The sequence below is a fragment of the Homarus americanus genome, unplaced genomic scaffold (assembly GCF_018991925.1).
Source record: "Homarus americanus isolate GMGI-L3 unplaced genomic scaffold, GMGI_Hamer_2.0 scaffold33812, whole genome shotgun sequence".
Classification (NCBI taxonomy): Eukaryota; Metazoa; Arthropoda; class Malacostraca; order Decapoda; family Nephropidae; genus Homarus; species Homarus americanus.
This window is the reverse complement of record NW_024718500.1, coordinates 1-25,026: the sequence shown is the minus strand read 5'-3', so window position 1 is coordinate 25,026 and position 25,026 is coordinate 1. Positions and strand designations below refer to the sequence as shown.

Below are 25,026 nucleotides of genomic sequence, written 5' to 3'. Positions count from 1 at the left end.
CTCTAGATGCTATGTACTCATGACAAACTGTAAGGATCGATTATTGAAAATGTGATATTCACTTTTGTAAAACTACTACAGTACAGTACTGTATTTCTTTTTTTTTGCAAATACAGCACAGTAAATATATTTCAGTTAAAACTCTGACTAAACTACCACAATAAAAAAATATTAAAAAATTGCCAATATTTTCCTGAAGTCCACATCAGTTTGTCACGATCATACATCATGACTACATCAATACGTGAAGCACTGATCATTTATAATAAACGTTTCTCATTGATTTGCCAAAGTTTAAATATATTATTAGTTGTACACCTTCCACTCTTGTTCCTTACTGCTGAAGGTTTTTACTATGTTTATGACTGTACCTGTACCAAGTGCAGTAGACCACTTGGCTAATTTTTTGCAAATGATCCTGACCTTTAATTGTGTGACGCCACAAGTATATGTATAGTCTGCCAAAGATGCATCGACCCTACCCTGGCTCTCATGCTCGTAATTTTACCTGGCAATACTTGGTGAAGTAAGGCTGTATGGAATAGGGATTGTGATTGGTAGATCTATTTTTGGCTGTATAACAGTCAGGATAAATATTAAACAATTCAAAGGTAGTTTTATAATAATAAACTATCTATTATTATTATACTGTACAGTACTATAATTTGTTCCATTGTTGAAGATGTTAAATTATTTTTGATGAATCGTACAGTATAAGAGTCTGATTATATGAGAATATATAATGATGACCATAAAAAAACCCAGGTCTAAAGACAGAGTACAAGACAGTGCCCTGATCCCACCCAGCCTCACACTTGGTCATATATGCAGCATCTTTTCTCCCATTGCTTGTGACTCCTCTGATTTTACCCATTTTCTTAAAACCCCCATCTTTCCCTGTCATAGCAATTAGTCCACATAAAAAGTTCAGCATCATTTAAAGGTTAAAGGGTAAAAAGTCTCCAAGCATCTTTAAGCTTCAACAGATTTTTTTCCTTGTAAGTCATGCAATCATTTCCACTTCCTAGCTTTTTATTAAATGGAGTGAATATTGTTGTCATCCAAACATATCTAGTACTCATTCACTAGTCCACTTCTAAAACATCAGAAATATTTAATATTTATTTTGTAGCTGACCTTCAGATAGTCGCAGAGAGACCCTCGTTCATGATAAGCAGTAATAAGCCAAAATTCTGCTTGATAATTATCTCCATGCTTTTCTGCCCCAATGAACTGCAGCACATTTTCATGGGACATCTGAGGAAGTGAGTACACTTCTTTCTCAACCAACCAAGACTGCTTGTCCTAAAAAAAAAAAAAAAAGGCAAATTAGATGTACAATTAAGATATGGTATGCAGTGACAAGTTTCATAATTTGTACATGTTTATAATACACCCACCTCTCGTTTTACACAGAGGTTACATTCTTGAAAACCACTGCTTAATTAAAAAATGCGTAAATTAAACAATTTTCCCATAAGAATACTGTAGTACATGTAAATGGTACAGGTTAAGGGAACCATCATATACTGCACAGGGTACGAACAGTGCTCTCACTTAAACCAAGCACGTGGCCAACCTCCAACACACGCTCTCCTCTCTGAAGGCAGGTGATCACATTTAACTTCACGTCCATTGCGATTGTTTTTCGTGCCTTTTTAGCTTTAGGCGCCCCAGAGGAGGCAGATGGACATTTTCCAGACATGCCCAATGGCGAAAACAGCGTTTAACACTAAAAAGGTACGTGATAAACACACAATGCAAATGAGAGCAGAGGAAAAAATAGTGCTGGTGTGAACTGAGAAAGTGATTCGCAGCAAGCTTGCTGGACGTCATCACAGTTGTTGTGCAGAATATTTCATTATCATCATTATCTTCATCATTAGTAGTAATAATCTTTATTATTACATTATTATAATAATTATTATTATTAATTATACAGGTAATATTAAAATTGTTGATGTTGATATGATTGTGACTTTATACAGTACAGTAGTAATAACTTACAAGCACCTCACCGGGCATCACACGCGAATACGCGCAGCAAATTTAAACTGTCTTGAGCGCGTTATTTCAAAAATAGGTAAACGTAAATTAGCTTTTGGCATAAATTGAACAATCGTGTTATTCCAAAAACGCTTTAATCAAACGTGCATAAAATGCGAGTTACCTGTATATTGTAACCACATACACATCTAAACTAGAAAACATTTAACTACTCATTTTCTGAAGCTGATGTCTCTCCTACTGATGAGAAAGAGGAACTAATGTACTATGTTGCTGTTCTTAAGACAGTAAACAGATCTGGGTATACCATGACAAGAAATGTTCCTAATTATTCCTGTTAGTCCAAGATCCTTAAATGAGTAAACAGCTCTGACTGTATCATATTAGCCCTTTGATTGAGTCACCAGATTTCAATGACATTTTCCTGATGGTGTGAATGTGTCATCAAATATTCAAATTAGTAGTAATAACTCTCTTTGTTCTTCTCCAACACAGGAAGACAATAATATTCCATATCTAGCAATTACATCCCATATAAACAGTATTAGATGACTGCAAACAAATTTAAGATAGAAATTAAGAAAAATCAGAAAAAATATTTTTTCATAACAGGAGTACCTTGATACACCAGACTGTACTATGTTAGTTAACACTGATGTGCATTATACACTTACCATCCTATTACAGACTTATGTACACTCGGTAAAAAAAAAACTACCGTACAGGTGGGGTCCAATGATTTTCCAACTGAACATTCCTGTTGTCTTGCAAGGGTTGGTAGGCCTGAATGTGAGACATTTCGTTGACAATATTGAATTACTTTGTTACAATATGACTGGAGAATGTCATTATATATCTAGATAAGTTAAACTGTATGCTATATTAAATGTTCCACACACCGTGGACTACAGTAACCATGGAAGTGGATGAGATACCATATAGGAATGCATTATATGTTTGGCAGAATTAGTGGATATAGTAAAGGTAAAAGATTATTTTGCAAACGAATTTTGAATCTGTATTTGTATTGCTACTTCCAGTTTGGGCTAATGCCACATTATGTCAATCATTTTTCGTATTGGAAAATAAACCATGCTTGTCTGAAACATCTGAACAGCTCCACAGTTCATATTATAATATACACATTCCTTATGTAAGATATCAGGAAATGTTGGTAGCACTAATTAAGTAAATCACAATATTAGGCTGCTACAACGCCGCTCACAATGTGTATTCGACATGGAGAAATGAGGCATAGAGTTCCCATCAAATTTCAAATTGCGTTAGTGTGGCAGCACTAACTCTGACTCGCTTCAGAATGCCGATCACTTGTTTCGAACACGTGTGACCAAACCCACACACGCGCAGGACTACTACCGCGAGGAATGCCTCAGGAGCCTTTTTGAAACATTTAGTTTGTAGGTCAGTCTGTTTCGCGCAGAAATTGTAACGATAGTTTTTTTACTGAGCGTATCTCCCACCACTTTCACAAGAGAAAATTCATTAAGATTAAACCTGAAAACTTGTCTAGACCTGAAATATGTAAAGCACATACAGTTGAAGTTAGTAAAGAGCAATCCTTGAAGTTTCTCACCTGTACTGGGAAAATTTTGACAGCAACAACATCTGTGTGGAGATTGGCCTTCCAAACAGCACCAAATCTCCCACGTGCCTTGATTTCACGCAGTTGTATAGGTCGTACACACAATGGTGGAGAAGGAGGAACTAGTGCTGCTGATTCCACTCTTGGCAACTCCATAAAGTTGGCCTGAAGAAAGAACACATTTATTATGATGTTCAATATTTTTTGTTGTCACTCTTTAAAGCTTTCTCTGACTACAGTATAATGCAATGTGGTCCGAATCATGCAAATACATTGTGATTCTACCTAAACTCACTTTTACTACTGTAGATTTGTTCTTCTCTTCTCCTTCTACAGCATGGCTCCAGATATCTATCTGTTCTCGTCTCTTCCTTTACATAACCTATCATTACCCATCAGCAGCAAGTCCATCTCTAAAACCAGTCAACACCTTGCTCTCTGATCATTCACTCAACACAGCTTGGATTTTGTCCCCTTTACTTCTAGTACATCTTTCATCCCATCCTCCCTTCTCTCTCCTACCACCCACCTGATGTAAACACCTTTACCAACCTTTCAATTCCCTTTGTCTGAATATGTACACACTCCAAAAATGAACCAGGATCCGCTCTCTGCAATTACTGTACAGTATGACGACAGTGCAAATCTTGACGTAATACTACTTACACTGGGATCCAGTTCCTCTCTTCCCAAGTTTACTTTCCTTGTTAAATGTAATTTTCTTAGATATTATATATCTTAAACCATTCTTTCATTATATAAGTGGTGGTTCTCATACAAATAAGGCAGTGAGTATGATTTCTTATCATGTGGTATAATAAAGAAGTTTCATGAGCTCATTTCATAATGAATTTAATTCTTTACAGCAACTAATTTCGTATGAGGGTAATATAAGGTAGTACTACAGTTAACTTCTCTATTTTAACTATACCCTGGTATGTGATATAAAGGATATACAGTATCATATTTGTTCCACAATATTTCACAAAATCAGAAATACCAACCCTACCAAATGAGCATGACTTCAGCCCCGTTAATCCTTTTGAGGCCATCAGACCAGGGGTGAAGATCCTTTTTTTGCTGATTAGACTCAAATTACATTAGTTTACATGAGGATGGGTTAAACCACTACAGGTTTTATCAATGCTGCTTCACATATTTCCCTTATATTATTCTTCCTAAAAGCTCCCTCAATATCTATATGTTCTCTGGTATCTCAGCTTCATTTACTCATCCTGATGAAGAGTAAAGTACCTGTCTTGCAATCCCTCATTCATCCACCACTATTCCATATTGACTACTGTTTCAGAAAAAAAGTCATCTTGCTTTCTTTTGATCTAAATTCGATTTTATTTTCACTGACATAGTAGCTTCTTCATGTGTTTTAAATATTTTAGAAAATTCTAATGTGCTGTATACAGTACTGTATAGTCATAGAAACACAAACATCATCCCTACTGTACTGTACATGTACTCCCATATTACATTCAAACATCTCTAAACAATGCCAATTACCCTTACATATGTAGTGACGGTACTTTGGAGAAACTCATAACAAAAAACAATTAACACACTAGAGCTATAATTTCCCAATGCTTTAACTGACAAATTATTTCACAACTTTCATTTCATTCCTGTGATATACTTTTTCTCTGAATAAGCATGTCAAGTATAAACCTCATTCTAATTTCTTCATTCAGATACATTTCACCAAATCATCATTAAAATATGAGAAATTTTTTTGCAATTTACTTACCATTTTTCGTCGACGGTAGAGGTAGAAGAGCAAGGTAACGATGACCACAACACAGATAAGTGTGCCCAATGTCCAAGCAACGGTTTTGACAACAACATCTTGGTCTTGAGGTGTGGCTGTTGGCCATATTGACAAGATTAATTTGGACAGACAAATCATTTTTATGAGGTGGATATACTGTATATACAGTACAGTAGACTCACAACTTACGCCAATTTTTCTTACGTGGTTTCAACTATACGTGAATTACCCCGGGGGTTAGGTGATGGGTTTGAAGACATGGTCGAGCAGGAAATTGAGGAGTTAATTGAAGGGCACAGGAAAACTCTGACTGATGCTGCGTTGGAGGAAATAGTGAGAGTGGACGAAGAAGGCGGCAGTGGCGATGATGATGAAGAACAAGAAGAGCCAGCATGTTGGGATTTACACTTGAAAAACTTAGTGTCTGAGTATGACCCCTATATGAAGCGCAGCACCAACTTCTCACGAGGTCTTACAAGCATTATGGCTAAGTATAAGAATATGTTCCAGCAGCTTAAGAAACAACAAAGACAGTTTCCCATCACCATGTTCTTTAAGAAAACCTCAGCATCAACATCGTCAGCAGATCAGCCAATACCTACAACTTCTGGCAGTGACCTTGAGCTGCCCACATCCTCCCCTGCATCGTTATCTGAGCTTGACGATGAATAATTTCAAAACAACACATGTCTGTCTACAGAATGTCTGTGTTCTATTAATGCTGTTTAGCACTTGTTACAGATGTTGATATTACATTACAGTAGTGATTTATGAGTTCTAGTGTATATATAGTGATTTAAGAGCAATTTAGGGAATTTTTAGGAGTGTTTCTGACTTTATGCGGGGTCCCAGGAATGTAACCCCCGCGTAAGTTGCGAGTCTACTGTACAGTGTAAACTGAAGCAATATCTGTAACTGATCTTATACTATTCCATGCACCAATTTAAGATGTACAATGAAAGACAAAAGTCATGTCGTGAAATTTGGTGAAAACATATGCCGAAGGGCTAAAGTTTTGGTGTGCTCTGCCTTGTGGTAGGGGGCTCTCATATGTTTAACGAGTTATGTTTAATCTTCAGACAAAACCGCGACAAGACATTTGTCTTTGATTGTACATGTGATATCAAAGTGTGGAAATGCAATATAAATTCTTACACAGTGTACAGTATTGGACTGTCAAGATGGACTGCTTGACCCCTTCTGGCAACCCCAGAGTGGGGTAAATGCAATAACAATACAGTGCCTGTACAGGCCAGTAATGGAACAAGGATTCCCTGAATTGTTATCTGGTGATTTATAAATTTTCAAATCAGAGTTTGTACTGAATGTGAATGACTAAAGGTTGCACTTCTGTAAGAACTTGAGTAAAAACAAGGGAAGTTAATTTGTTCCCCAAATCCTGCTTTGCTTTCAAAATGTACTGACTTGAATTTATCGAGACCTTACCAGTAATCATGTTAAGAAAAACTGTATTACAGGTACAGTATTAAACTAAAGTAGACTAGAAAACCAGACAAGATTAAAATATGTCAACAAAATCAATTATAATTCTCACTTGGTGTGGTACTAGGGACTTCTGGCAGTGGCCGCCAAAAGAAGTTATGGTTGCAGTTGTTGTGATTGCAGCAACAAAATAAGTGTTTTTTGTTTTCTGTCAAGCTACTTGCTGGCTGGTCGTTGATGCATTCATCTGAACAGGTATTATCATTCAACCAGCAACCTTTGTATGTAATCTCCACCTGTAACAATTAAAAATATGTGATGTACTCTATTACTTTAGGTTATTTATACCTTTTTACACACTGAAATTCTGTCTACCTTAAGTTCTTCAGTATCATCTAACAAATCCTCTTTTTTCACAATTCCTAATTTCCCTCTCTACACATACTGTACTGTACTGCTCCACTTGTTAATCAGAGTATATGCATTGACCATTGCTTACAATTATGTGTAACAAAACACAAAATTACCTACCTTGCCCGAGTTATTAGTCCAAACAACAAAACACTGGTTTATCTTCTCTGGGTTATTCCATACTTCACAAGTCTCCGTCATCTTCCCTGAGCAAAGAAGTGGCTGGGGACCCTCGTTTGAACATTGTGTAGTGTTGTATTGTTCACAATGGGAAACTTTGGGTGGATGATTTTCTGCTGGCCGTGCAACACCCTCTGTAAAAATTAATACATTAATACTCTCTTAAAATTCGTAGCCAATTAAACCTCAAACGTAAAATTATTTCAGACAAGTTTAAAGTACTTGTTGCAGTTTAACATGCCATTATCCCCATTTGTTGGGCGATACACGAATGTTATAAATACTGTACTACAGGTATGTACATAACATACAGGAGACCACTGGTCTTCACAGGGATTATATTCCTGAGATCATCGTGAATGGTGAAACAACAAATACAGTAAATCCTCCAACTATGTTGTGAATGTACTCCTACAAAACATGACAATTGGCAAAACAAGATAAATTTATATGTATTTTCCCCCAAAGACTTATTATATAAATGGGGGATACATTCCTGGGAGGTGCATATTTTTCGCCATACTTGCCAGAAAAAAAATAAAAATTAAAAACTACCTAAAGATACAGTATTGTAGCATACAGTACACTCATACTAAAATATTAGCATATTTAAAATTTGCAGTTTCAAATATTTGTGAAACAATAAAATATTCATAATCTGAAAGGTCTTATGGGTTGTTTAAAACTGCGGGCACCAATACAACCAACAAAATACAGTACGTACTGTATTGTGCATTACTCCGCCAGCTTCCCACACTATCATCAAAGTTTAAAGTTGGTCTTCTCTTATACTATAAACAGTATTATGCATAATTTCTTTACATGAACATATATTTATTTATTGTGTAAATAATGTCACAGTAAGTATAGCTCATTAAATTGCATTCAATTAGCTTATGTTTTCTTCATTAATATTAATTATTTCAATACCTTTCATTATTTATTTCTACTAATTTACACTTTTATACACAAATCATGTACAGTATACAGTATGTTTACTGCACAATGCATTATATCTTACATAAAGGCTAATTTCTGTATTTTTCAATATCTATTTACAGTACTGCAGTAACACATACAGATGCTATTTAAAGGGATATATATGAAAAGGAGCACTGTATTTAATTCACTTTTTATTTATTGCATATAAATACAGTACTGTACATGTAAGCGCACTGCATAAACAGAGGCTAATTACTTTACAATAAAGACATTTGCGGACTTTTAGATACGCAGCCATTTCTACAAGATATCCCCCACGAATATTCAAGGATGAGCGTACGCATATATGAAAGAAAATTATGGTTACGTACAAAATATGGGGTTATCAAGTTGTATGAAAAATTTTATTGTCTTTATAATATACAAGATAATTATATTTCAACATTTTGTTTAATGTGTACTCTGAGATGGTTAAGGAATGGATGGTCTCCAGTAATAGGTGCAACTTTAGCCTGTCACTTGACAATTTTGTCACCAAACTTACTGAAAATTATTTATGTTCTTTACTGTACATCAATTTTCAGTATTGCAGTAATCCCTCGCCAACAGCATTTTTGGGTATCCATTTCTTATATTTTGTACATTGCATTATCAACCACAGTATCCAGTTTTGAGCATCTGCAGTTTCCAGGGGATTTTTAGCCAAGTATCTTGGGAATATTCGCTGTATCAGGTCTATCAGGTGGTTCATCTTGTTCCCTTCATCATATTGTAAATTATCTGTCAACTGAAAACTTTAGGACCAAGAGGTTTCCATAATAATGATAATAATGTCCAAAGAAAATATGTAATAAACCATAGTACGATACTTGTGTTAGTTTGATTATACTGTACAGGGTATCATTACTTTCTGCAATTACCTGTACACTAACTTCATTATTCTCTTAAATTCTCAATGTTATCATATCTACAAATAAGCTTTCAATGTGTCATCATTCACCTACAATTACCATACCGTATACGTACTGTATAAGTACTGTACTGTAAATTATTCCTCAAACTCACATGAAGACAAGTAGACTTGTCACTCAAACCACCACACAGTCACTGAGCCGGTTGCCCGATTGTTCAATTTCTCCTTATTTACTCTTATAATTCTGTATATGAAAAATGAATGAAAAATAAAATTATTCTATTTTCCTAAATTTCATATTTAGTAGGCTCAAATCAATAGAATTGATTATTATATAAAACAGATTTTCTGTTGACAGATACTTTACTGTCTATGTTCCTCAAACAAGAGACCTAATAGTTGTTGCCATTCAGTGATGACCCCCCCCCCCCCCCAAAAAAACAAGGATTCATTCAGCTGATCGCCACCATCCACGCTATGACGCATTTATCCCTCTCTTCATTTTTACTTCGTTTTTACCATTGTTTAGAAATGGTATGGAAGTTATAATATCAAGATATGCTTTGTAAATGTGTGCTATTTATCATAATGCATAAATAAAGATACAATATGATAATATACGACACACCTGACATTTATTTGGAAGTTGATAGTATGCGGCTGCATAGTGTACAGTACATATATATCTGGACAATCACTTTAGAGGATATGAAAGATACCATAAAGATATATAGGCATGAACCTTTGACCTCTCTTATTCTTAGTGTGTGTGTGTGTGTGTGTGTGTGTGTGTGTGTGTGTGTGTGTGTGTGTGTGTGTGTGTGTGTGTGTGTGTGTGTGTGTTCGTGTGTGTGTGTGTGTCGTGTGTGTGTGTGTGTGTGTGTGTGTGTGTGTGTGTGTGTGTGTGTGTGTGTGTGTGTGTGTGTGTGTGTGTGTGTGTGTGTGTGTGTCTAGTAAAAGAAATTGTTTGTCATTGATACTTTTGAAAATAAAACAATATGAAGTCCCACACTTTTTGTGGTTGACCCTGTATAATGGCTGTCTATGGGTAAAAGTGTTTCTTTATACGTAATTTTGAGATGAGTACAACTTCTCAGGAAATCACATATTTTGTAAAAAGAAGGACAGCATCTGCATTATTGGCAAAGCAGCAAACACCAGCACCCATATAGCCCTTGAATTACCAGACAAGCTCAAGGCTATTATCAAGCAAGGAAATTACCCTTCCCAGTAAAACTTCAATGAGAACTAGACAGGCCTTTTTGAAATACACGTCATCATGGGCTTTCATCACCAGAAAAGAATGGCGTGTATCAGGGTTCAAGGCAACCAAAGACCACCTTATGATTCTGATGGGTGGTTACATACAGTGGAGTATTTTGAGCTAAAACACATGTTTATCCACCAAGCAGAAGTATCGCCCCCCCAAGATATGAAAAAGTTTTCTAAGGAGCACCTGTCTGTCATCTCAAAGGTAAACAAAAAGACCTTGGATGAAAATTGACATCTTCCAGTAATGAGTTCATGTCAAGATTTTGGCCAGGTGTGAAGCATTACTGTGAGGAAAATGGCTTAGAGCCCAGAGAGTTTCTGCTGTTCGACAATGCCCCAGATCACCCAGAAAACCTTGATACCCTCTGGACTTCACTACCTGTGGAAGTGGCATACGTGCCACCAAGCATGACTTCCCTTCCTCAGGCTATGGAGTGGGGAAACATTGTCAACTTCATGGCTTACATTCCTAAGGCTGGTCGTGGCATTAGATCATCATGATGAGCAGTTAATTAGGGACTTCTGTCCTACATCATGAAAGCCACCAGAAACATCGGTGCAGCATGGGTAGAAGTCACGAGCAATTGTAAGAATATCATAAGGAGTAAGTGAACAACTTCATTATTCAAGCAGGTGTTGAAGGCAAATACTACAGTTCTGAGAATACGGGCACATGAAGGGATGGATATAATATTAAAAAAAACCTGCAGTTTCACCAGAGAATAAGCCACAACCTGGCCCATCTTATCAAGAGTAGCTGCTCCCACCTCTTCACCTGTTGGAGGAGTTGGAGCATAGTCGGAGTGACAGCAGTTAGAAGTCAATATTATACAAGCTCCGACTGAATGCACAGATGAGTACAGTGGGGTATGCTATAACGAATCTAATTGGTTCTAGAACCTTGTTCGTTATAGCAATCGTTTGTTATAGGATTAATCCGTTGCTGGCCCCCAAATACAACCACTTAACACTGAAAAATATAATATAAAATTGTAAAAATTGTAAAAAAGTGCATAAATATGCATCTAAACCCCCGAAATAAAGAATATCATTAATATTTGTAATAATAAAACAATAAATTAGAAAAAAAAAAAAATATTAAATTATGTTCGTTGTAGGAGTTTCGTTCGTTATAGCATTCTCAATTTTATAGGTAAAACCGTTCGTTATAGGAATATTCGTAGTAGGATCCGTTCGTTATAGCATACCCCACTGTATATATATTTTGTTTCCTTAAATCAATTTGCTCTAAGGATTGCTGGTTCAATTGGAAGGCACTCCAATATCATAAACTTTACAAAATCAGAGAGGTGAAGGTGGCCAAGTGTAGTCATTAAACTTTAAAAATTAGTAAAAAAAAGTTTTCAAGATAATTGCGTTAATTTCTGTGCATCATATATGATTGCATGATCTTGTGAGGGAAGCTTCCAGAAAGAACAAAAATGTGTGTGAAGTTCTACTGTCCATCAGTTTCCTCCCATCAGCAGTGCTGGTAGTTTGTGTTTGTCCCTTTATCTCCCCCCCCCCCACCTCTCTATTACTTCTACAAAAATGCCAAAGTCACCGTTGGAAGCTTCATAAAAATACACTTCAATAACTACTGTATTTATATAAGACCTTGGTAGGTTTGTGAGAAAATATCCGAGGTACGACGCTGGGAAAAAAAAATATTCGGAGTGACAAAAATATGGTCTTATTATGATCTTAAGGTTTTTCTGCTTATCTTAAAGCCAAAACTATAATGAAGCCAGTGATGTATAAATCATGCAAAACAATAAAAAATAAAAAATCTTGTGGGATAAATTGGCTGCAGAACATGTATAACCAGGCCTCACAGCAGTGGTCTCCTATGACTTTTGTTGTGATCACAAAATTTACAAACTTATTGCATGCACGAGAGGGTTAACAAATGTTGTCCTCATATATAAATCACACATGAAATAATACTGTCAGCAATGCCTCTCCATATAAACTATGTTACACTGACCCCAATTTGCAATGATCCAATTAGTGCTTGATGATGATGATGATGGTAGTGGTGGTGGTGGCAGCAGTGGTGAGGCAAATGTTTCAGCTTCTACACCATCATCCTCCCAGTAACTCCATCTACCACCATCCTGCCTCACCATCACCCTAAGCACCGACCACTAAAGTTTCACGGAAGTTGAATATATATTCTAATATGGATTAAATAAACTTGATGTTGTACTGTACTACTGAACTCAGAAGTATTGTTTCTCAACAAGAGAAATTGCTTGAAAATGTGTATTTTTATTTTATTTTATTTATTTTTTATATTAAGAACATAATTACAGGTATCTCCCTTTGTATAATGGTAGTCAATGGTAAAAATGGCTTCGATTTACACAAGGTTTTTCAGGAAAGTATCCCCTTTCTAAGTCAAAGCACTCCTGTACTATACATATTCAGCAGAGAAAACTATTAAAGGGGTGAATGATTGTCCCTTGCATTTTCAATTACAGTTTACCCCCTTGTACATAAATACGGTATGTTTGCTATTGTCGTACCTTACATTTATATTTACCATGTAGGATTTCAAGGGTGGAGGGCACTTTGAAAATTCTAAATCTAAGAGGGTAAAGTAAAATTTAAAATGGTGGTGTGGGGGGGGTAGGGAGCATATGCCCAAACATGGATGCTTCCCCTCCCATTAAAAGGATGACTAACAAGTATGCAGCACTTTCTCATTGCGCACTAATTAGCATTAATAGAAGTCTACACCTTTTGCATAAAGTCAAAGATGGAGTCTCCTGAGAACATCCAGACACTTCACATAACTGAGTGAAAATATATCACTGTGACAGACCCTAAGCTTCTTTAGACCCGTTACTTGGTAATTACAAATATATCACAGTCTATTACAATAGCTATAGGGAGTAGCAATACTTTCAGAAGTAGTCCTCTCTATTGTCTATGCTAGGGAAAAGATAATTTAATTGTCAAGGAGTTGCCTACTGCAGTGAGTTCCTAAACTGCTTATTAATATCAATATCATCACTCTTGACCTTAGTTATAATGTGATTCAGTTAGAACTGTACACAAGAAATGAAAGGGTGCTTTTCAAGTTTGGTAGATTTACGTAGTTAACCCTAAAGTCTTTTAGTGGAAGATTCATGCATTGTTTTGTAACAAATACTTCAAATATATTAATCACCTACAGTAGGGTATGAGCAGAAGGAGCAATTTGCAGAGCTTACTTTGTTAAAACAGGTAGCTAGCAACTGGATATACAGCATCCACATTTCTCTCTCTTCATGATTGAGTTTAGCTCATTAGTGTAAACCCCCATAGCTACATATAAGGTAAAAACAAGATTCCTCTTAGACAAATCTCATCTGAACATCCCTGAGTGTTACCCCACTACACACTAAACTGTTCCTGTTTATGCCAATAACTTAAAACTTAATATTGTGGCACCTTTCTGTCCATCTGCTTAGACCAAATAACAAATAATTTCCAAGTGTCAAATGTCAAGTGTCTTCCTGGCATCAAGGATTTCAACTACTGAACTGTAGTTATAGCCATGACCCTCACCCTCTTTTTCGTAACAAATGCAGAATTAAGATTAAAATCTAAATAAAGAAATACATAATTAAATAAAATAAAAGTCTTACCTGCTACCAGAGCAGAGATGATGGGAAGTCCAGCCAAAGTAAGCAGGCACATCATAATGCGTGAGAGTCGAGTTACTGCTGTGCTACCAGCCATTGCACAGCTGGCCCACCACGCTTTGCCTCCACTTCACCAGGCCTAAAAACTTGCTCTTATGGCCCTTCGAACTGATATCTTGTCAGGCCTGGCATACGTGACAGGTAGAGCTTACAAAACTAATTACATCTGTCCAACTAAATGGATCCCTGTCATGTCCATTTTCTATATAAAGAATAATTTTTCAAGCATCTCATCAAGGACTTGGTCACGTTAACTCTCAACAAGGACTTTTTCTATTTGAGTTCACTGCCACAAAGTATGCACACACAGTTCCAAATATCCTACTCAAATTGGCATTCATGTAGGATACCGTTATTGAGCACTAACACACCTGAAGTGAATACGTTTCAGTATTTCAACATAACACCTGAAAATAGAAGAATAAATATGACAATGATGAAAAATACAAGGTTTAAAACCCAGATATAATACCAGTATTAAGATAGGCAATGTGCCAAATGAATAAGACTTATAAATAAAAAATCAAATAGAAATACTGCAGATATGAAGGCCTGAGGCACAAAATCCCATTTTACGAATAAGGAGAGAAACAAACAAGTAACCTATGAGACATGTTACTGACAGGCAACCCCTGGTCAGAGTCTGTCAGTGTCATGAAAGTAAACAATGTTTGACAGTAAGGGGGCATTACCCTGATGAATCTGCAAATCCATTGTTTGTCTCAGGGACCAATGAAGAGACTTGCTGGAACCTAAACTCTACAGAGCATTCATTCAACCATATGCGTGATTAAACCTCAATGCCTCAGTTCTCTGTTGGTTTTAGGACAGCTCTCAAAGGAGGATGGAGGGAATCTAAGGCATTTGTTTGTTGCCTTATAAGCATTCTTCTGTTTCTCTTTTAATATTTTGCAGTGTCTTGTATGCCTACATCCATACCCATTTCATCAGTAACTTATACAGAATACAGTACAATATTAGCATGAAGTACCCATACCCGATATACAGTATATAAATATAAATATATATATATATATATATATATATATATATATATATATATATATATATATATATATATATATATATATATATATATATATATAGAAATATATATATATAGAAATATATATATATGTCATGTAGATCCACAATGAAAACGTGGATAAGATAAATCTTGATAAAATCACACGGGAAAAGGGAAACAATGGAGCACCTTAGCTTTCGTCTTTATTCAAGACATGTTCAGAGGCAACTGGAATACATGGACAGAGAGAGGCTTAAATATACAGGGTGACCTTAAAAACATGAGGTCAGGTCATAATGATGTCATCAACTAATCCCCACACCAACACACACGTAGAGGAGCTTAAGAGAAGGGGGGTGACGTGACTAGTCAGGTCAGGTAAAAAATAAGGGACCCACTAAATAACTATCATACATCTAGATCAAAGGTTTTCAAAGCATTTTTAACCTTGGGCCACTGACAAATATATTTATGTAACATATTATCAGTTTTGAACTGACCATCACAAAGTTTTATTGATTTTAATTCCTTAATCAAACTAGCTTCAACCAGAAGTCTTTCTGTGACACAAGATGATTTAAATACTTCTAAGCTTTTTTCCCAATCAATGGGATGATTATTATTCCTAACATGAACGAACAAGGCACCTACAGTGATTTACTTGCATATATATATATATATATATATATATATATATATATATATATATATATATATATATATATATGCAAGTAAATCACTGTAGGTGCGCGTGATCTAGGTATATGCTGATAACCACAAGGAAAGAAGTAATATTTTACCACCTTCAGCAGTCTGGTTTAGATATGTTGATGATGTATTATGTCTCTGGCCATGTAATGAGGACCTAAAAGCTTTCCTGCCACAACTTAACAACTTAGCCCCCTCGATCAAATTCACTATGGAATTAGAGCAAGACTGTAAATTGCCATTCCTAGACTGTCTGATACACAGAATAGGTAACACTTTTAAGTTCAGTATTTATAGAAAACCTACTAATGTGTGTTCATACATTCATTATTATTCTGCCCACCATAATAGAGTCAAACAGTCAGTATTTTCAACAATGTTTTTACGTGCTTTGAGAATTTGCAGCCCGGAATTCATTGATGAGGAATATAAATATATCTATAATATTGGCTCAAACCTTAAATACCCTAGATCTTTCATAGACAAATGCCTGAACATTACTAAGAAATCTTTTTATAGAACTGATCCCAAGCCCACCCATGACCATAAGAATCTCTTAGTATTACCATTTCACAAAAAATTTCTCTCAAATTCCTTTACAACTAAAAACCTGGAACGTCAATGTGGCATTTAAAAACTCATGCACTGTTAAACAAATGTTAATCAAGCACTCCCCCAACAACACAATTGGTTGCATTTATAAAGTTCCTTGCAAGGAATGTAATATGTTTTATTTAGGCCAGACAGGTAAAGATCTTGTAACTAGACTTAAACAACATAAATATAGTGTTAGGAAATGCCAGGAATCCAATGCTCTGTTTGTTCATTTGAGGGATAATAAGCATTGCATTGACTGGGATAATGCCTCCTCAATATTAGCTTGTAATTCAATTGACAGTAGGAACATTATAGAATCTAGTCTCATTAAACATAACGAAGCAGTCAACATGAATTTGAGTAATGGCATGTACAAACTGGGCAATTGTGTAATTAAGAAGATTTGTAACCAGGTGAGAAGGTTGGGTCACCTTACCCTCTGACCTGACTACTGACCATCGCGGTGCTTTTTAAAGATTAGTAGGGTCATTACCTAATACCTGACCATTGTGGACCTGATCTCACCCTCCTCTGTATATATACAGCTTGTTTTGTACTTCTCCTTAGTGAGTACTCACCCCTGAATGTCAATTACACGAAAGCGCTTGGGAACTTCGTGTTTTCTTCTTTCCTTGTGGTTATCAGCATATACCTGGATCACGCGCAACTACAGTGATATACTTTCATATATATATATATATATATATATATATATATATATATATATATATATATATATATATATATATATATATATATATATATATATATATATATATATTTCATTAGCCCAATAAAGCACGCGGACTTCTACATACAATCAACACCTCAACCCGCCAGGATTCGCACCCACGGCCCACAAGCCTATGACTGTGACCGGGGAACGCTAACCGCTGGACCACCAGGATACTAAAAGCAGTCCTAAACTTTGTTATATTTCACACAAAGCCTGTTCAACGAGCTTATGGCGCCGTGAACCTCTAATGGGGAAAACCCGTATCACTGGCGGGTTGAGGTGTTGATTGTATGTAGAAGTCCGCGTGCTTTATTGGGCTAATGAAATATATATGGATCCTCGTGTTTCGAAGCCGGATTTGGTAAAACGTTACTCTGACCACCTAAGTGATACGGGTGGTCCCCATTAGACGTTCACGGCGCCATAAGCTCGTTGAACAGGCTTTGTGTGAAATATAACAAAGTCTAGGACTGCTTTTAGTATCCTGGTGGTCCAGCGGTTAGCGTTCCCCGGTCACAGTCATAGGCTTGTGGGCCGTGGGTTCGAATCCTGGCGGGTTGAGGTGTTGATTGTATATATATATATATATATATATATATATATATATATATATACTAGCGGAATCGCTGCCCTCCGGGCGGCTCTTACGGTAGGATGCCACCCTCCGGGAGGATCCACATTGTCTCACTGTAGTGCATTAAGGTGTCTGCTTTGATCCTGACTTTGTACTCGTCAGAAGGCATGTTTTCCAGGGCATTTTTAAATAACTATACATACGTGTTGCGCTCATGCAGCATTTCTTGGATAGATAGGACAATGTCATGTCTGACACCTTGAATGTTACCACACCTGATAGTAGTCTGCTTTTCATGATCTCCCATGAAGTAGATTTCGAGGAACTTTGCCTGCTCATCTTCCAGTGGTAAGAGGGATCCTGCTTTGTGATAGACTTGACCCTGGACTTTGAATGTGGGCATGTATCCGTGCTCACGAACTACTCTGGTAGCTCCAAAGGATGTCATCTGGAAGCATGAATTGTACTTACGTATATTTTCCAAGAAGTGTTTTGACTCTGGTGTTGTTCCTAGCATGAGAGTCTTCAATGGTTGTGGTGGTTTTTCCAAATTTGGCTGTCGTACTTTCCCATGAGAGCAGCACAGTCCAGCAGATTCTCCTTTGTACTTCTTTGCACCGCAGTATTCACATTTCTTATCCATGTTGCCAATGACAACAAAGGGATACTTTTCATATTCTATATATAACATCATCCATCATCACCACTACATATAACACCACCCATCATCACTACATATAACATCATCCATCATTACTACATATAACACCATCCATTATCACTACATACAACAGCACCCATCCTCACTACATATAACAGCATCCATCATCACTACATATAACATCATCCATCATCACTACATATAACACCATCCATCATCACAACATAAAACACCATCCATCATCACTACATATAATACCATCCATCATCACTACAGATCGGTAGAGTAGGACGCCACCCTCCGGGAGGCTCCACATTGTCTCACTGTAGTGCATTAGGGTAGACCACATTTTTGGTTTTGCCATTAGGACCAAGTGCGTACAGATTTTTGCCAGTTCCCACTCTGGAGCATCCAACATAGAACTGTCCATGAGAGAAGCAAGGAACAGTTTAGGCTAACCACACAGTGGTCAGCCAAACACCGTCTCGGGTACAAAGAAATTAACTTGCAGCAAATGCACACTAAAGTAAATTTCATATATATATATATATATATATATATATATATATATATATATATATATATATATATATATATATATATATATATATATATATATATATATATATATATATATATATATATATATATATATATATATATATATATATATATATATATATATATATATATATATATATATATATATATATATATATATATATATATATATATATATATATATATATATATATATATATATATATATATATATATATATATATATATATATATATATATATATATATATATATATATATATATATATATATATATATGTAATATTCAGAAATTTCAGAGTAATTTCAAACACAGCGCAATTGGCAATACTGAGCTTTCAAGGTCGTCGGAGGGAAGAGAGCGCTCCCTGCACATAGCGAGAGGTTGTGGAACTAGGCCTAAGTGATATTAAATGTAATTTGCCGAATTAATAATGATGTGATTCATGAAGTTAAGGGACTATTATTGAATTTGAAATTATTATAGATCGTTTATCAGTCTGAATAATGTTACGGGTGTCCCAAGGAGTTGTTAGTTAGGCGGAAAATATGTCACGTAGGCCTAAGCTAACGCCTTGAGAGGACACGAGGCGGGCTCTCTCTCAGTCACGTGAAAGCGATTGGACCTACAGGACATCCCTGCGCGTCCGTCCACAGAAATAGTCACGTGGTCTAGTCACCTGTGTTGCGCTATTGCAGTATAACAAGTAAGTCTCATTCGATCTCAGACAGGGGTTAGATAGGGCAGTGATAAAATTAACAAGAGCTAACAGTGAGTCCATTTCAGGGTTTCCGTTAGAACCCACTTGACTGCGAGAGATTGACTGCGGGAGATTGATTTCCGTTTGAGACTGCCGTTGATGATTGATGATTAACGATTGTCGCAGTTGGAACGATCAGTGCAGGCTTGTCACTGGCCAGCTGGGATATCAAGGGATCTCTTGAGTGAACAAGTGCTCCCGACAACTAAAACAACACGGGACCAGCATCGGCATTGGGTGATCAGTTCTTCCCACGTGGGTGCACAGCACCACGTGTTTTCGGTCAGCTAGAAGTATTACCTACTGGCTAGGGGTCACCTGCTGGCGTTCTCTCTTCCCGCCCATGGGCGCACTGAGAGTACACTGAGACCAGGAGTCTAGGGGATACCTAGAGAAACATTTTATCTCCATCTATTACAGGTGTATGTTGAGTTGGATGAAGCAGTATCATCTTAATAACAGTGATAATATTTTTGGGGTGTAGTTGATACTATTTTTTCAGTTACTGATATTATCTTGATGTGTGTAGTAATATTTCTTAAATAATTTTGATGATATTGTTTTTTAATGTTTGTGTCACTAATTGAAACCAGAGTGATACTGTGATTTAGTTCTTTTAATGCATTTAATTTTTCTTTATAATTCTGATCTCAGGTATAACCTTTGTTCCCCAGAGTAGTGTTTAAGTTAGGTTAGGAAGTGTGCATCTGTTGGGGTAATATAATTCTGTTGAGTGCCCTGAAGGCCTATTCAGGGTGGAGTTAATAAGTTCTTATTTTTTTATACTATTTTCTCGGTGCTGGATATAATTTTGTTGAGTGCCCTTAAGGCCTATTCATTGCGGAGTTATTAACTTCTTATTTTTTTAATACCATTTTCTCAGTGGTTGATATTATTTTATTGAAAGCCCTTAGGGCCTGTTTCAGGTGTGCAAGCAACACTTCTTAATACTTGAATTTATTGTTGTCTAATGAGGCATTGTCTGAGTTTCTAATAATTGCGATATCATGTATAACTCTTATTCCCCAGAGTAGTGTTTTAAGTTCAGGTTAAGAGGTGCGCATATTGGTGTACCATTATTTGATTGTGTCTGTAGTGTTGGAGGGAATATAAGTGTCTAAATTTTACAGTGTGTCTCATTCATCCCAGTCACAGACGCTATCCTTCCACGGGTCACGGACAATTCATTTTGTTTAGTAAATTTAAGTGTTCTTGTGCTGGTTCGGGATTTCTCTCAAAGGGGCGCTTCCACTGCAATTACCATCTAATAATCTTTAATAAACCCCAAGTCAAGTGAGAAATTAAAGTCCAGTAATTCCGACCGGTTATATATATATATATATATATATATATATATATATATATATATATATATATATATATATATATATATATATATATATATATATATATATATATATATATATATATATATATATATATATATATATATATATATATATATATATATATATATATATATATATATATATATATATATGCGGAATCGCCGCCCTCCGGGCGGCTCTTGGGCTAGGCCACGGTAGGACGCCACCTTCCGGGAGACTCCACACTGTCTCACTGTAGTGCATTAAGGTAGACCATATTTATGTTTTACCATTAACAGCAAGTATGTACAGATTTTTGCCAGTTCCCACTCTGGAGCATCCAACATAGAACTGTCCATGAGAGAAGCAAGGAAACACCAGGTTTAGGCCAACCATCTTTAGGGACTGTCCCTGGCTTTTGTAGATGGTCATTGCTAAGTTTACTTTAACCGGGAACTGAAGTCGCTTGAACTCAAATGGCAGGTCAGTGGTGATAAGAGGTATCCTTGGTATAAACACGTCCTCTCCTTTAGCTTTTCCTGACAGTATTGTAGCTTCCAGTACATGTGGCATCATGTTCTTCACCACCAGTCTTGTGCCATTGTAGAGGATTGGTGGTTCAAGATTTCTTAAGACCATTATAGGAGTTCCAATCTTGAGAGTGACGTGGTGAGGAGGCATTCCAGTGGGCTCCAAAGAATTGAGGAATTCTACAGGGTACTGGACTGCTTGATCCTGGTCGATTACTGTATCAACAGACTTGAATAAGGTCTCACTGCCTGGAAGCTGTCTGAGTAGAGTCATGTTGATTTCAGCCACTGTTTTCTTCTTTGGGGCCTGAATTGTGCGTTCACGCAGCCACTTATGATCCTTGTGGAAATGTTGTAAAGTCCTCAACTGAGCTCACTGACATGGTCTACCCAAACATTATCCACCACTACAACTTATTCATATAACTTATATAAGGTTTTAATGATAATTTCACCAGTTCTCAAGTGAAATCATATCTTTCCATGGATTATATCATACTAATTTCAAGCTTAGCTGAAACATAAGTCCTTGTTCCAAGTTGCATCAAGCAGTGTTCTTTCATTATAATGTCAAAAAATACTTGGGAACCTCTTGGATATATATTCGGCTTCAACGTTAAACCGTTACAGTCTTAACGCGTCCAAGTTAAATCTAGGAGTTAGTTATAACTGATCCACACATGAACTCCTGTACACGTTACCCCCATCTCATGGTTAATTTAACACTTATTTATAAAAACAACTATCAGAGGTAGGTCTACATTTCTTCACTCCATTAGGTTGGATAGGTTAATGGCTCATTTTACACTGTCTCCTCCAAAGAGACTAGTGTTCGGTTACCGTTAACAATTCAAGGTCACCAATAATTATAATTTACACAGTTCTAATTCACTGATGTTCAATATATCAGTTCAATTCTTCCCATTATAATTTTCTACAACTTATTTCTCTGTCTACAACTCTTAAAAACTTTTCCTAGATATGTTAAAATCATATGTCTCACACATCCGGACACCGCCCTGTAAACGAGCAATCTACATGAACAAACCTGTAGACTCAACCATATTTCCCCAAACTTTCTCTCAGTAATTCACAATTTGTGTAGTCTGAATTATATATTGGTAGTTATATCATCATGATCTACAATCATCAGGTTATATTGCAATTAACATCTAAATAGATAATTTTACGTATTTACTGAGAAAATTACCTATGCATTACGAAAACATACAAAGTTTTAACAAGAGATTCATTTACATTAATTAATTTATGTTAAGCCACAACATTATAGGACTCGCAACTCCTTTCAAAGTGTACATCAATCATTACTTTTCTTCATACAATAGTTTAGATAATTTAACAATCAGAGATAACCTGAATATTCAAATATTTGTTTTTAATATTTGCTACCAGCTGAAGGATAACTAAGCTATTTCTACTTCACCATTTTACGTCAAAACATACTGGTTTAACTCTACCACCATCAAAACACACTGGTTTAACACTACCACCATCAAAACACACTGGTTTAACAATACTACCATCAAAACACCCTAGTTTAACAATACAACCATTAAAACACTCTGGTTAACACTACCACCATTAAAACACACTAGTTAACACTACCGCCATCAAAGCACACTGGTTTAACAACACCACCATTAAAACACATTGGTTTAACACTACCGCCATCAAAGCACACTGGTTTAACAATACCACCATTAAAACACACTGGTTAATACTACCACCATCAAAACATACTGATTTAACACTATCACCATCAAAACACATTGGTTTAACAATACTACTATTAAAACACATTGGTTTAACACGATCACCATCAAAACACACTGGTTAACAATACCATCATGAAAACATACTGGTTTAACACTACCACTATTTAAACCTCAGCGGCTTATGTCTTTCCCCACAATAGTGTTTACCTGTTACCGACAGAAGCCAGGAAAAATATGCCCAGGAAACCTTCAGTACAAATCTAAATATGAATTATAGACACGGATGTTGACGACGCTGTTGTAAAAGAGGAATTACCTTGAGTGGAGTTGAAGTGACGGGAGGTCAGAGATGGCAGGTGATAGTGACAGGAGGTAGAGACAGGGAAGTATAATAGTGACGGGAGGTACAGACGGGAAAGTAAATGACATGGAAGGTAGAAGAGACGGAAAGGTAGTGACGGGAAGGTATTGTTGACAGGGAGGGGGTAGAAGACACGGGTATATTGAGACAACAGCTAAATTGAACAGTTATCAGAAGATAAGAGCTATTAAAAATATATATGGAGTCTATAAAATACTATTGAATACGACAACTTAGAGAAAAATAATATTCCCTAAACCCACTTGAGCACCACAGCTAACATTATACAGCTAACATAACTGCCATAGCTAACATTATACAGCTAAAGTAACTGCTACAGCTAACATTGTACAGCTAACATAACTGCCACAGCTAACATTAAACAACTAACTTAACTGCCACAGCTAAAATTATACAGGTAACTTAACTACCACAGATAACATTATACAGCTAACATAACTGCCACAACTAAAATTAAATAATGCTAACATAATTGCCACCGCTAAAATTAAATACAAGTAACTTAACTACCACAGCCAACATGTTACAGCTAACATAACTACCACAGCAAACATTATTCAGCAAACAGAACTATAGTTTATTCCTCCTGAACACCACAACTGACATCAACATTTAAATAAACTATACCTAAATGCCAACTGAGTATCGCAGCTAACACAACCCGGGTATATCAACACCACTAACTCACAACAACAACAACAACAACAACAACTACAACAACAACAATATCATCATCCCTAGTCAGCGCTTATAATTAGATGTCACGTCATCTGCATATTTCACCTTCCGTTCCGGTCTTACATGAGGTATATGTAATGTCACGGAGAGAGAGAGAGAGAGAGAGAGAGAGAGAGAGAGAGAGAGAGAGAGAGAGAGAGAGAGAGAGAGAACATCTACCCACTTATTTAACATTCACAGGCCTTCACAGGGTGCGGTATCTCCGTCTCATACAGCTCTAGGGAGAATGTCGACCTTTTCCCCGACCTTCTTAGACGTATTTCAATGGCTGGAATATATCTCCTCGATTGTATGTCTGCAGCAGAGAGATGAGAGAATTATGTCTGCAACTGAGAGATGAGATAATTATGTCTGCAATTGAGAGATGAGAGAATAATGGGTGCAGCAGAGGGATGAGAGAATTATGGGTGCAGCAGAGGGATGAGAGAATTATGGGTGCATCAGAGGG

At 36.4% G+C, this 25,026-nt stretch overlaps 1 protein-coding gene across 2 annotated transcripts; it reads right to left on the bottom strand.

Annotated features, from left to right (window-relative positions):
- Nucleotides 1–1,089: 1,089 nt before the first annotated feature.
- Nucleotides 1,090–14,672, bottom strand: LOC121859680 (activin receptor type-2A-like). Of its 2 annotated transcripts, XM_042356604.1 has the most exons (7): nucleotides 14,184–14,293; nucleotides 12,536–12,695; nucleotides 7,362–7,555; nucleotides 6,943–7,126; nucleotides 5,367–5,482; nucleotides 3,602–3,775; nucleotides 1,090–1,305 (listed from the first exon to the last, which is right to left on the bottom strand). In XM_042356604.1, exons 2-7 carry the CDS (start codon nucleotides 12,675–12,677, stop codon nucleotides 1,105–1,107), a joined length of 1,011 nt encoding a protein of 336 aa, XP_042212538.1. In that variant the 5' UTR covers nucleotides 12,678–12,695; nucleotides 14,184–14,293; the 3' UTR covers nucleotides 1,090–1,104. The 2 variants fall into 2 exon arrangements, with proteins under 2 accessions (XP_042212538.1, XP_042212539.1); XM_042356605.1 differs by lacking the exon at nucleotides 12,536–12,695 and having other exon boundaries at nucleotides 14,184–14,672.
- Between the last annotated feature and the right edge of the window lie 10,354 nt (nucleotides 14,673–25,026).